We start from the raw sequence: 14,620 nt of genomic DNA, 5'->3' as shown, positions 1-14,620 counted from the left end.
TTCATACATGTATCTTAACCTAGGATACCCCACTGGTACCCCCTCCCTGGACTGGACCTGTTTGACATTCTCATCATTAATATTTTTAGTATATTCTCATTGCTATCTTCATTCCCAGATGTGCTGTATTTCAGTATTGTTTAACCTCTGACATTCCATTTTTCTCCCCCCATTTAATACCCTCAATCCCACAATTACAAACAGTATATATTTACAACCTTTGTCCTTCTCAATCTGCCTACTTTGCTTAAGATGATGCTCCATAGTTCTATCCATTTCCCTTCAAAAGACATATTTCATTCTTTCTGGCTAAATAATAATAAAGGGTGTTTATATACCACGTTTTCTTGATCCATTTATCAGTTCTAGGGCATCTCGACTATTTCCATAGGCTAGCTATTGTGATTAGTAATGTAGTGACCATTGATATGCAAGTGGCTTTACCATATCCTGATTTGTAATCTTTTGGAAAGATGCCCAGGAACTGTATTGTTGGATCACAGGGTAGTTTGTATTCTACCAACAGTGTAATAGGGTTCCTTCTCTCTCACATCTGCACCAGCATCTGCTGTTTGTATTCTTGAGGGTGTTTTTTTGTTGCTGGTACAGGTCCTGGAGCTTGAGCTCAGAGCCTTGCCACTGACCCCAAGCTTTTGTGCTCAAAGCAAGCACTCTACCACTTGAGCCACAGCTCCACTTCCAGCTTTTGGTGTTTAATTGAAAATAAAAGTCTCACAGAGTTTCCTTTCCCAGGCTGGCTTTGATCTCAGATCTCAGCCTCCTGAGTAGCTAGGATTACAGGTGTGAGCCATTGTTTGTATCCTTGGCCATTCTAACAGGGGTGAGATGGTATCTCAGCATCATTTTGACTTGTAGTTCCTTTATGGCCAGAGATGTTGAACGTTTCCTCCTGTGTTTATTGGCCATATGTACTTCTTTTGAGAACTGTCTATTCAGTTCATTTGCCTATGAATTAACTGGATTGTAAATTCTTTGAGAGGTGTTTTTCTTTCTCCTGAGCTCTCTGTATATTCTGGTTATTAATCTTTTGTCAGATGTATAACTGGCAAAGATTTTCTTTAATGCTAAAGCTACTTATAAAATCAGTTCACTTTCTTCCCTTCATCTACATAGTGCTGCAATTCTAATCTCTCCTCGTTGGCTCAGTGGCATGCAGTGGCTCAGTATACTCTTGTACAAAACTAGAACTGAAAACAGGTTAGGCAAGCCTGCTCTGAGCCCGGTTTTTATATCATTGAAACAAATTCATAATAGGATCATATTTTCTTACAAATGGTCCTTCTGCTTTTTGCCTTTTTTCTTCTTTGACTCTGTTGGCTTCAGCTTTTCCACAATGTTCCTGACTCTCTCCTTCTGCTCCCATATTTTTCTCTAATGGTTCACACAACCTTCTCATTCTTATTTTCCAACACGGCCATGTCCAACCTTGGGTTCCTTCCAAGATGGCCTATGTGACTGCAGCTCTGGGTTGGTCAAGGTGGCTCTGCCTTTTTCCACTTCTGATGCAAACACAGACACAGACCCACGCTGGGAGCTCTTGCTTCCCAGGGAGCATCAGATCTTCTCAGGGGCAAGTGGCCCCTCTTACTGCTGTTTCTAACCTCAAGAAAACTTGGTCTCAATGATACTGGTTAGGAAGGCTCTGTGCTGTGGCTCTGTCCTTGTCACTATGGCTCCCAGGGTGATCAGGAACAGGGAAGGGTTTGAGGAAACCATGTACTCTGGTTAGAAAGTTGGTGTCAGATTTCCACCAACACTTCTTCTCAAACAAAGCAAGATGCCTCTGAAGGGACTACTGTACCAGGGGCTTCTGCTTGTCCTGGAGGCTGCCCACACCACAGGGCTCAGGGAAAATGGTGAGTATCTCATTTCTGTTGCTTCTGACATTCTCAATCTGTTCCTACCTCCTCTTTACTCACCCTTTCCAGACTGCATAGATTCATATGCACTCCAGACTCTTCCCTTCATACCTGAGCTGAGAGGTATGATGAGACAAAGTGTCCCAAGAGGCCAGAGGCAGATGGAGGAGGAAGGAGAACATAGACCCCACTCACTCGGTGACATGGGGACCTATTGGAAAGATCCCAGCACTGCCAACATTCATGCTGAAAGCCAGTAAGGAACAGGGGTCAATGAATGCTAGGCAGAATTGAGATGTGAACCGAGACATCCCAATTCAGAGTGCATGCACACTGACATTATTCTAGAGGTGCGGATAAATCATTTCTGGGTTCTGTTGAGGATGCATATGCTTACATATTCACAGTGGACTTGAACTGGGGCAAATGGGGACAAACTAGGGTGGGGGGATTGACAGGCTTCTCTGGAAGGCAGGCTGCAATCACTAGGTGAGGAGCCAGCCCTTCAGCATCCTGCTGGCTTCCCTACCTTGGCAGTGGGGGAAGTCATGGACTCCTGAGAGACACCTGTCGCATCCCTGTCCTGTTATCCCCGGCAGGCATTCACACTGTCCCGTCACTGGGTTGCATGGCACCAGGTGGGATCCATGGGATGAGCACTGGCAGGCTGCGTGAAAAGAACTGAGTGAGACTCAGGGTATGGGGCACAACAGGGCCAGTCTAGCATCCTGGGTAAGACGCTTGGGGATCGACCAGAAGGATCCAAATGTCCATTCCAGTTCTGCCTCTTACTACACCTGGAACCTGAAATGAGTTGTTTAACTGATTTAAGTCTGTTTTCCCTCCCTTAAACGGGACTAATAATAGCACTGGCTTGATAATATGGTTGGAGGATGAAATAACACTTGAGATGGAAGATGGGACAGTGTCTTAGTGAGCACTTCAATAAATGCTAGTTTTTTTTGTTGCTGTTGTTAAGCTTGCACTCTGCAATATTGGTGGATGACAGGTGATGGCTTTGGAAATGCCTCTCACATACAATAATGGTCCTTGTAAGAGAGTGATGGGAAGAGCTGATAGGGGCATGGCTCTGGGTGAACTCTGACTCTGCTTACATTGAAAATCAGGTAAAACCATCCCAGTCCAAGTCAGCCTCTAATGATCCCCCTGGCTTTCTCTGTCCTCTTATACATATTCTGTCAAGGTCTAGCCTGGTTGAATAATGATGGACAATGTTATATATGCAACGTTTGGAATGGGTAGGAAAGGGTATCCAATATCCTTTGCCCCAACACAAGTCTTTACCATCATCTTTGCCTAAGTGGGTGAATAAATAGGAGAGATGAAAAGCAGAGGCTCCATCTACTCCCTTCTTGGCTCCCTTCTTATGTCTCTTTGCAGCTAAAATTCAGAGCCAAAGTTGTTCAGTGTCACCCCCATTTTCACTGCGTGGACTCTCATCCTGAGGAGTGAAAATAACCTAAATTTTTCAGCCCGGGGTCTCACATCTTAATCAGAAATGGAAGGCATGAAAGAGATTAATGGTAAAGAGATTAAATGGTAAAGTTCAGAAACAAAGTAGTATTTCCAAAGGCACCAACTTAGACGATAGCAAAAGGTTTCAACCTCTGTGGTCAAACATATCCTGATCCAAACCCACCACATGTGCCACTTAACAGTCATGCAATTGGGCTGGGATGTAGCTCAGTGGCAAAGCACTTGCCTAGCAAGTGCAACGTCCTGGGTTCGATCCCCAGTACCAAAAAAGAAAAGACAAAAAAATACAGTTAAAAAAAAAAACAAACAAAACAGTCATGCAATTGTGAGCAAGTGACTCCGTTTCTCAGCCCCAGTTTGGTCTATAAATTGGAGCTGATACAGTGCCTGTCTTGTGAGGTCATTACAGGATCAAGAGCAATGAGGGATGGAAAACACTAAGTGGGCCAGGCATGATGGTGGTGCACATCTGTATTCCCAGAGTGCAGAAGTAGGAGGATCATACTCTGAAGCTCACTGAGGCAAAAGTGTGAGACTATCTGAAGAATAAAGCAAAACAAAAAGAGCTGGGGATATGGCTCAAGTAGTAGAACACCTGCCTAGCAAGCACAAAGCCCTGGGTTCAAACTCTGGACTGGAAAATAAAAAAGAAAGTGCTGAGTACAATGGTGGGTGTGGAGGAAGAACTCATTGTTTGCTCTTAGTAGCAATATTTTCTAATTATCCAATTCTCAGTGCTTGGGGAGATGTTCCGTTCACTATTATACACTGAACTCACAGGAATCAGTAAAGTGGTATGTCTCATTTCCAAATTTATATTCAGTAGACAATACTCAGCAAAAATACATGATCACTAGGCCCTGTGATTAAAGGAAATGGAAAACTATAATAGCCTCACTCAGGAATGAATATTGACGATCTAGGCCTTTTAGGAATGAAGATTTGGGTCACTCCAGGTAAAGAACCACAATTAGCAGAGTTGCTTATTGAGAGTAAACAGAATAGAGTATATGGGTAAAAGAAGATTCTATCCGGGTGCTGGTGTGTCATGCCTGTTATCCTAGCTACACAGGAGGCTGAAATCTGAGGATCACAGTTCAAAGCCAGCCAAAGCAGGAAAGTCCCTGAGACCCTTGTCTCCAATTACCCGGAAAACCAGAAGTGGAGCTATGACTCAAAGTGACTCAATGTGCTAGCTTTGAGCAAAAGCTCTTAGGGACAGCACCCAGGCCCTGAGTTCAAGCCCCATGACCAAAAAAAAATCCAGCTATGACCCAGTGACATAATAATGACATCTTATCTTATTATGAGTGTGATTTGTGTGTATGTGTGTGTATGTGTGCATGTGTGTGTATATCTATATGTATGTGAAACAAAAACTTTTGTTTCCTTCCCTCTCTCACCCTCTTATGCAACATAAGATGTACAGACTTTATGCCATTGTGTTTACCTTACAGGATAGCAAAGAATTAACATCACTCAAGGATGTTTGGATCATCTTCTGGAGAAAAGGTGTATGCTTTCAGTTGTATTCAAGATAAGTATATAATGCTAGGCAGAATTGTAGTCTTGTTACACTTTCTATTCTGAGGTTACAAATGGTTGTGGAGGTACATTTAGATGTCAGGTTGACAGGAGGTAAACTGTGTTGGTTGATATGGTGTGGGGAAGTTATTAAGAAACTATTTTAGGTGAGGCTAACATTTAAATGAGCAATCTTTTGAGTAAAGCAAATTACCTTTTATCCTGGGGGTACCATCCAATTTACTGAAATACTTAAAAGGACTAAAAAGGAGACCTTCTGGCTCCAAGAGTCAGCTCTGCCTCCAAGAGTCAGCTCTTCTCCAGCTTTCGAGACCACGCTCTGTAGCTTTAGATCTTCCTAGACTCACAAATGCCTGAGCCAGTTCCTTAAAATAAAGCTCTACATACATGCGCATGCCCTATTGGATCTACTCTGGAGAAGCCTGGCTAATCCAGGCTCTTCCTGCTATTTCTGCCCTAAAGAAAAGGGAAAGCAGACAAAACAACATTCATGTGGGCTGTTGCCTACAGCACAGCACTGCAGCTAGACAGCATCATGTGGGTGGCACAGACACTGGTCCTTAGGGTCCCAGGGGCTGTCCAGGGAGCCCCAGGAGATGTGGTGACACCGTGGAGATGAAAATGAAGGCTGAATCTTAAAAGCATGTGCATTGTTTTACAATGGCCAGTTACTCAATCCAACCATCCATGAAAGCTGCCAAATCCCAAACCCAAACCCCAACTTGGCAATCTTTTTCTCACTCTTGGAAATACTAGAAGGCTTTCGAAATAGTTTCATTATGTTCTTTGCTTGGTCCAGTTCCTTTGCTGTTTCTGAAGTTCTTTACTTTGTCCTTTGTACTCCTCATTGTGCCTAAGACACTTTGACACAGAGGAGCTTTAAAAATAATATAGGCTGAGTATTCCTTATCTGATATTTCATATTTGGATTTTTTTTCGGATTTTATAATATCTGCAGACATATCATGAGATATCTTAGGGATATTCATCTATGTCTCATAAACATGTCTATCCATCACTGGAAAGTAATTTTATGCAATACATTTAGCACACATGTGCTTTGCCTATGACCAGTCACATACGGCTAGATGTATCATTTTCTACTTGTGGCATCATTATGACACACTCAAAGACTGTCAGATCTTGGAGTATTCTGGAGTTTGTATTTTCAGATTAGGGATGTTCAACCTCTAATAGCAAAGGTCAAGGGGAAAGGGAACTTGTCTGCCATGTTCCCCAAGGTCTAGCATCAAGCATAGTCCTGGTCTAAAGAGCATGCTAGATAGCTCATCATTATTCAAGGAGAGTACAAACCACTCTTGAAATCCTCCTTAAGTCCTCATCTGAACACAGTCTTGCTATGTGTTATCTTATTGAATGTTGTCACGAGACGGGTATTACCATGAGTAATGCCACCCTCTTCACCTTCAGTGATAAACTCAAGGGGTGACACAATAGTACATGCACATCTTGTGAATTAAGAGTTTCATAGAACTCCATATTGTTTAAGGGGTGTTTTGATTGCCTATGGGCTTTGGAGATTTTCTTCTGGCAAGAAAACAGGCTGGCAGCTCATAGTCAAAGCAATAAAGCCAACAGACAAGCCCACAATACATACTACAATCCACTTCTCAAGACTTGGAAACTGGGTAAAGTAAATCTATAGAAATCCTATGCCTTTCCATCCGGCTTGGAAAAAAATTATATTAAGTGAAGTAAGCCAAGCCCAAAGAAACATAGGTCCCATGGTTTCCCTTATTTGCAATAACTAGTATATGTCTGAGTCAAGCAGAAAAGGTCAGATAAGGTGATGTTAGGGAAAGGAATGTATTCAAATGTTTTTTTTTATGAGATTGTTTCTAAGGCATTTATAAGATTATTTCCTTGTTGCTTTGTATGTCCCTCCCCCACAGTATAACCCCTGCTTTCACTGTATTTGATGTCAGTATAATTTGTGGAGGGGAAGGGGAAAAACAAGTCGTTTAAATAAGGATACAGGTGGACCCATTGCAACAATGAGAAGTACAAGTTGTTATGTCAAAAACGAACTTTACAACTTTAGTGGGGGGGGCAGGCAGGATGGGGCGGGGAGGATGGGAAGGGATGGGAAGGGGAAACAAAGGAGGAGGCAACAATGCTTGATAAGAAATGTACTCATTATCTTGCCCATGTAATTGTAACCTCTCTGTATAGTATTTTCACAATAAAAAATAAATAAAAATTAAAAAAAAAGAAATCCTATGCCTTTCCATCCAACCACCTCAGCATTCTCTTAGATAAAAGTTGAAGGAACAGCTCAAGACTAAATTTGGCTTTAGACTGTTCCCCTACTCCCACCCACACTGTAATTCTTGTTTATGTCTCCTTAGATGCTGACAGCCTTCCTTGGCAATATTTTCCACTAATGGGGTATCCTTGTCCTCATCCCTCAGATAGTCTGCCTAACTTTGAGAATAAGCTGACAGAGAAGAGGAGGCTAGCCCCTCACTGGCAAAGTAGTTTGGAAGCTATCTAAGGAAAGATTACAGTGCCTCTACGGGTCACCGAGGCTGGGGCTTAGAAGCACCTGAACTTCTGTATGTCTTCAGTTCATAATCATAGAGACTATGGATTCCACACTCCCACCCCATATTCTCTCTGTTCTAAGGACTGTGTAGTTGATGCCTAAAAAGTTGAACCAGAAAATGAAGAGAACAGAAGAGATGAGGGAAAGAGAAAGGGAATCCACTGCCAGTGGCTCATGCCTAAAATCCTAACTACTCAGGAGGTTGAGATCTAAGAATGATGATTCAAAGCCAGCCCAGGCAGACAAATACTTTCATTTGCAATTAACCAGCAAAAAGCAAGAAGTGATGGTATGGCTCAAGTGGTAGAGTACCAACTGTGAGTGAAAAAGTCAATTAAGAGTATGATACCCTGAGTTCAAGACTTAGTAGTGCAGAGAGAGAGAGAGAGAGAGAGAGAGAGAGAGGAGGAAGAAGAAGAACAGAGAAAAGTAGAAGACAGGAATAAGAAACAGAGAGGAAGAAAAGGAAAGGAAAGAGTAAACCTTTCCACTCAACAAAGTTAACCAAGGGAACTTCAACCAAGGGTTGAATCAAACACAAACATATGTGTCATAAGTGTACAGTTTCCCGGTCTCAAAAATTATAGGGTACATGAGTGAACCAAAGTCAAAACAAGAAGAATACAGCATTGTACTTAGAAAAGTCCGATGACAATTAATTTAATATAAACCATCAATCCATGTCTGCAGTTGGTAAGAACGGATTAGAAATGCTTTAAAGTCCCATTAAAGAAGACTTTGAAGGTCTTTAAGTAATAAAGAATAAAGGTTTAGAAACAGTGTTTGGCCAGAATGCACTGGGCCATATTACACAGCATTATAGGCCATTGATTTGATTCTAAAATCCAATGGATTAATAATCTACTCTCTCTAACACACACACACACACACACACACACACACACACACGAAAGCTGTCAAAAACAAAAGGTGAACACTCAAAAGAATGAATAAAAAGAAAAAGAAAGTAATAAAAATAAAAGAGAGAACATTTTGTCATTTAAAATTCTTTCCAGAATGGGTTCAAATCTAAATGAACAAACTACAAAATAGAATTTGCCACCATCTCACAAATAAGGTGATGGCATGTTGCCTCTGGCTGCTCTGCTATTTGGCTTATATCAGAGCTAGCATCCCCTTTAAACATGGCTATTCGCCAAGATCTTCATTATTTTCTTCAACACTTGAGTATGGAGTTCTCTACTACATGCAAAAACTAAAAAGTCTCTACTACATGCAAAATAAAAGGGGTAGGGGTGAGAGGTCATGCCTTTAATCCCAGCTATGTGAAGAACGAAGCAGAAAGGAGTGGTGATGTGTGGCTCAAGTGAATACTGCACTTACCTACCAAGTACAAGACCCTGAGTTCAAAACCCCAGTGCCACCAAAATAAAACCACAAGAAGAGGTAGTCGATTGCATCAGGCAAAGCCGCAGAGTACTTTATCTTCATGACCTCTTCTTCTCCCTGCATGAAGCCACTGTGCCACCAGAGTGATACAGTGGTCCTCTCTAAACATGGGCACGGGGGAGGTGGAGGAGATGGCTCTGTTTTCCATTTACCCTCCTCATTGTGGAGAGAAGGACTGAGTCAGCTGGGATGGCAGTATTGAGACCTCATCCTACCATGCCCAGATTAGAAATTCTGCCCATTTACATGGGGGGGAAGATCTGGTTCTGTCTGCTGGGCCTATCTGAGTAGCGCTTCCATGCAGAAGTACAGAGCAGCAGCCTGTGGCTCCAAGACTAGAACAATAGCCTCAAACTGGGATCCTGGCCAAAAGAGGACCCCGGCGGGTTCCTGGCCATACCTGCCCTGGGTAGAGTTATCTACAAAAGTGGGGAGTGGGTGGGAAATGCTTGGTGGGTGGATTGTGGCTCTGTGTCAAAGATTCTTACATGTTTTGATTTAGCTTTTCTTCACTATGTTTCTCATTTGTTGTACTGACTTGAGATAATTTACTAAAACCAAATGATTCCGAAAAACATTTTCACCAGTTAACTTTTTGTTTTGCTGACAAAAGTGACCTGCTGAGCTCTGGACTCTTACCATTTTGGTAGTTGCATCTTCCTTCTGCTTACTGTTGAATACAATCCTGCTCTTTTTTTTTTTTTAACCTGTCCTATAATGAAGTTGTTCCAGTAGCAATGTGGGCAAAAAAAAAAAAAAAAAGCCCTTAAAATCTGCCTCTTCTTTCATACACACATGTACTTTGACCATCTTGCCCTGTTATTTCCTTTGGAGGAAATCTGTCTTGGAAACTGGTTATGTACTTTGCCTACTTACCTTGGCAAATAGGGAATGAGTAGAAGCCAGAGCGGCAGTGGTCACAGCGGGGGCCCTCAACCCCAGAGCGGCACAGGCACCTTCCATGGTCATCACAAATTTCGGGAAGAACACCTTCCAAGTTACAGTCACAGCCTGGGAAGGATCAGAGGGGTTCAGTTCCTCAGTTAGTGTTGCTCTTCCGATATGGGAATCCCAAAGGCTACATCTTAAAGTGCAATAGTAAAGATTCCAGAAGACCAGAGACAATATAAACATCTAGGGATGGGCAGCTGTTTGGCCAAGTAATGACTTACTATCTTTCAGCATTGATACTTACAGAAAATGGTTCTATTTCCCCCTTCCAAATTAAACACATGTACAGCAGAATTTAGATCTGATTATTAGAACTTACTAGATTCTGATCTAACAGCAATCTTGAGTTAAACATCCACCTTCCACTTTTTAGACAAAAAGAAGCTACTGTGAATTTAGCCCTATTAGGTGCCAGGTATGGCTTTAAGGGCTTCCCTCCTGGAAGCCCTGAATCTCAGTTAATCCTTGTCGAAATCATACAAGATCAAGGTCTTTCCAGTCTTTGTTCAGGCTGTTTGCTCAGCCTGCTTCTCCACACAGTGGGTCTTTCCCATCCTTCAAGTGTCAGTTCACACGTCTACTCTTAGGCAGGTCTCCCTAACCTGGCTTAATACATAGGCTCCTTCTCCTCATCTCATTCTCTGGCTCTATTTGTCTTTCAGGACACTTAGATTTTTTTAAAAAAATCATTAATTGGCCTGTGACTTGCTGTGACCAATGGACTCAAGTAGAACCTGTAACTTTGGAGCCCAGGCAGCCATAGGCTTTGTTGTTTCTACTCTCACCCTCCAGGACAAGAGGCCTGTGGAAAGAGATCAGAACCTCCTGAAATTTCTCTCTTTCTCCCTCAAGATTCTGCAGCAACAGAATCACCCAGATGCTTTCAAGAATTGTAGGAAATTAACCTTTTGGGGCTTGAGTCACTACATGTGGGGTGATTCACTACACAGAAAAAGAGGAGTAAAATCCCAGCAGGCTGAATTCTTAGTGAGCACTAACTACAAGATCCTAATACTGTTACATTTAAGTAAGTAAATAATATTTTCATTGAAAAGAGGGTCTTTACTTCATTATTAATATATGAATAATAAAGTCAAGAAAGAAAAAGTCTACCCTAGATGATAGGGATACTACTTTTTTTTTTTTTTAAAGAAAAAGGATATTCAAAAAGGGCAATTAGTTCCCAAGGTCACAAAACTTAGAAGGCAGAGTCAGGATGTGAATGCTGGTCTGCCAGGAAGGTAAACTCATAACTGTTTCTAAAGCAACCTTCATTCTATGTCCTAAGTTGTACATATCAACCTTATATAGAAAACACCTGCATTTCTAACATCTAAATCACTCCCTAGGGAAGGTCCAGAGAGGATCAAAGATTCAACTGGGCTCACTTTATGTATTAAGAGTGGGTATCCTCATGCATTTGGAGAAGATTTTCTATGAGGGTCAAAAATATAGATTAACTTGAAGGGTTGGGTGGGATGGAGGAGAAATGATTGAAGGGGATATTGATCCAGATGCACTGCATGCATAAACTGACATGTTAAATCGAAATCCCTTTGTACACCTACTTGAAGATAATAAAGGTAGGATTACAAAAATAGCATAGAAAATAGGCATCCTTATGCGAGGCATGACTCTGCACAACCACAGTGGTTGAGATCTTGAATGTCCACTTTACAAAGGCCTGTGTATTAAAAGCTTGATCCCCAGCCTGAGGCACTCTTGGGAGATGAAATCTTTAGGACCTGGGATATAGCAGGAGGGAATTTATTTTGGTCATTAGAGTATGTCCTTGATGGAGATAATGGGAGTCCAGCATCTTCTCTCTTTGTTTTCTTATCTCCACCACAGACTCAAAGAGAGGCAGCCAGCCAAGCCACCCTGAACTGAAACTTCTTAGCCAAAATGACAGTAGAAAATTGGCTGCCAGGGAGTTTCTGAGTGTGCTAGTGAGCTCATCAAATTCTATTCAGTTTCCTTAATCATGCAGCGCTATTGCAACAAAGTACAACAGGCAATGGTGGAAAGCCCCTGCCACGCTCCAAGAAGCAGGACTTGAACTGGAACTTGGTGCTGTATACAGGAAGTGGCAAAGGAAAATGGAATATTTTCACTGACACTATATCAAAAGGGAGATTGACTTACCTTGTATATCACCAGCTACTAGATCTCCTGGACTTGAGTTGTAAGTAGGAAAAATAGGAATTCCTATTTAAAAACACACAGAGAGATTCAATCAAAAAATAAGTAAAAATAAAATATTAAGTTGCATTAAATAGGGAAGCCCTCTCTCATTCTGTAAAAGATAATATGTAGAGACTAAGGAAAGGCAATGTTGCTCTATTCCAAATGTGTTTGGTAATTGAGACCAGGCTGATTAGACAGGCTGATTTGTAGGTTAATGAACAGAAATGGATGGTTTAAGGTCACAGTAACTTAGCCTTTCACAGAGACTAGGCCTATTAAGGCTGCCATTTTTAAAAAGCAACTTTGTTTGTTTATTTATTTTTTCATAATTGATATTAGCTTTTAAACATAGTTTTATTTAGTTTTTATTCCTCCTGTTTATACCATAAAAATTATCCAGGCTTTTTTTTCTCCTTTTGAATTTCTACTCAAAAGACCAGGGAAATTTATGCTCAGGTCCTATCCAATTACCACAATCCTAAAGTGATCAAGTCCTGATGTGGTAGTGTTGTATTTGGGTCTCAAACATAGGTTTCTGTAAATATCATCCACAATTTCCGCAGTGAAAGAGGGTGTTATTTTAATAATTATCCGGGGACTGCAGTAGTCAATTAAAGCACTCAGCCCATTCATATTAGTCCTATCCCCACCATTGGCTTCTATGACAGATCAACAGCAGTCTCAATGGGAAACATAATGTAATAACAGAGGGGGCTCTTCTTTAGTATTTCTTCATTTTAATGCTGAAGTACAGTTTTTACACCATTGCAAAACAAACAGAAGCAATAATTCTGTCACAGTTTATAAAACATTTCAGATTCTCTTTCTTTGTGACCTATCAACTTTTGAGCAGACATTTATCTTTGCTTATCAAGAGGCTGAGATGTTCACTTAGATCATTCCTGGGGATAGAGGTAGAGACAGTGACAACTTGGCCTATTATGTAGCAAGAAAAACAAAATGTGTCTCTATATTTGGGAGCAAATTATATTATATGTATATGCTAATATCTGGAAACTCATGATATTTCTTCTAGGTTTCTTAAGAAAAATCACATATATGGATTACTGTTAAATTGAAATTCCTAATTTTTGACCTACTGAGATGACAAATACACACACACACACACACACACACACACACACACACATTGGGCTTGAACAGCTTTTTTGGTCAAGACTTGTCCTCTATCACTTGAGCCACACCTCTACTTCCAGGGTTTTGGCAGTTAATTGGAGATAAGAGTTTCAAGGACTTTCCTGTTCTGACTAGTTTCAAATTGTGATCCTCACACCTCAGCCTACTGAGCAGCTAGGATTACAGGCATGAGCCACTGGCACCGAGCATACTATAAAATACATTTTAATAAAACTTTTATTCCACACTTTTGGAAATGCTTCCATGTAAATACAACCTCCCTGGCTCCATTACTGCCACACCACACATACACACACATAACACATACACACACATAACTCATTCCTTGCCCACACATACACATGTGCAAAAGCTAGCGATAGACCAGAAAGCATGGTCTCTCATTCTGCAGCGAGAGAGAGACTTACTCAAGCAAAACGGGAAGTTATAGTATCCATCCGCACACTTCTCACAGTTGTCTCCGTGGAAATTGGGCTTACAGTGACAACGGCCAGAGCCCTGTTCACAGCCATCCGCATGCTCAGGATCACAGCTGCAAGCTAAGAGAGAGCATGGTTTCCAAAGGATCAACCTTTCCCCTTCGAGATACTCTCTAAAACAAACATGTCCTCATCCTCCGCAGCAACAATTCATTCTTGATCAGTGCTCTGCAGTTAGCCCTGCAGGGCAGAGCATGTTTCCCACTCCATTCCTGACTGGCAGTTCTCACTGAAATTCACAGGCTGGCTGGGGGTCAGAGGGCAGCCTGAGTGAGCTCCCTTTTAGTGCATGGAGCACTGCACAGTGCACTGAGCAGAAGGCAAAGTCCATACTGACTATACACAGAGAAGCCAGGGGTGGGTAGGGTGGGCTGTGCTGTAAATCCTAGCAGGTCTGCTGGGTATGTCATGGCCACAAACCAGCCATGAATGTCCCACAAAGTGCCTATCATTGCAGCTTAAGCTCTGCAGTTTGTGAAAATATGGCAAGAGTTCATCATCACCCAAATGCTAGCTTCCAGTAATATGGCTGGTGGAAGACACTGTTTGTAATCCAACGGGTGCTGGTGGCTCAGCACCTGTAATCCTAGCTTCTCAGGAGGCTGAGATCTGAGGATCCAGTTATGAAGCCAGGGCAGGAAAGTTTATGAGACTCTTATCTCCAATTAACTTAAAAACCAGAAATGGAGTCGTGGCTCAAAGTGTTAGAGCACTAGACTTTAGCAAAAGAGCTCAGGGATGGCGCCCAGGCCCTGAGTTCAAGGCCCACAACCAACAACAAAAAGATTATGGACTATATTCAACCCTTCAAAGTGGATATACTGTAATAGATTTGATACAGCCCCTCTCCCCAAATTGGGCGCTTTCCTTAATGTGACAGACTGTGACCCTAGACAGGAAAAAAATCTAACATAGCTCTTTAGGTACATGTCCTATGGAGGAACTTG

General features: G+C 41.8%; 1 protein-coding gene across 1 annotated transcript in view; it reads right to left on the bottom strand.

Annotated features, from left to right (window-relative positions):
• The window catches only part of Lama3 (laminin subunit alpha 3), a 227,740-nt gene that overhangs the window by 134,266 nt on the left and 78,854 nt on the right, over nt 1-14,620 (bottom strand). The window contains exons 10-13 of the mRNA XM_042675276.1: nt 13,602-13,733; nt 11,995-12,057; nt 9,775-9,909; nt 2,410-2,547 (exon numbers count right to left, since the gene is read on the bottom strand). Coding sequence (XP_042531210.1) covers nt 2,410-2,547; nt 9,775-9,909; nt 11,995-12,057; nt 13,602-13,733 — 468 coding nt within the window. The remainder of the gene's footprint in view (nt 1-2,409; nt 2,548-9,774; nt 9,910-11,994; nt 12,058-13,601; nt 13,734-14,620) is intronic.

This window comes from Dipodomys spectabilis, unplaced genomic scaffold (genome assembly GCF_019054845.1).
Source record: "Dipodomys spectabilis isolate Male_0828 unplaced genomic scaffold, ASM1905484v1 ptg000024l, whole genome shotgun sequence".
NCBI classification, from domain to species: Eukaryota; Metazoa; Chordata; class Mammalia; order Rodentia; family Heteromyidae; genus Dipodomys; species Dipodomys spectabilis.
The sequence above is the reverse complement of the archived record's forward strand: the minus strand, read 5'-3'. Positions and strand labels throughout refer to the sequence as shown.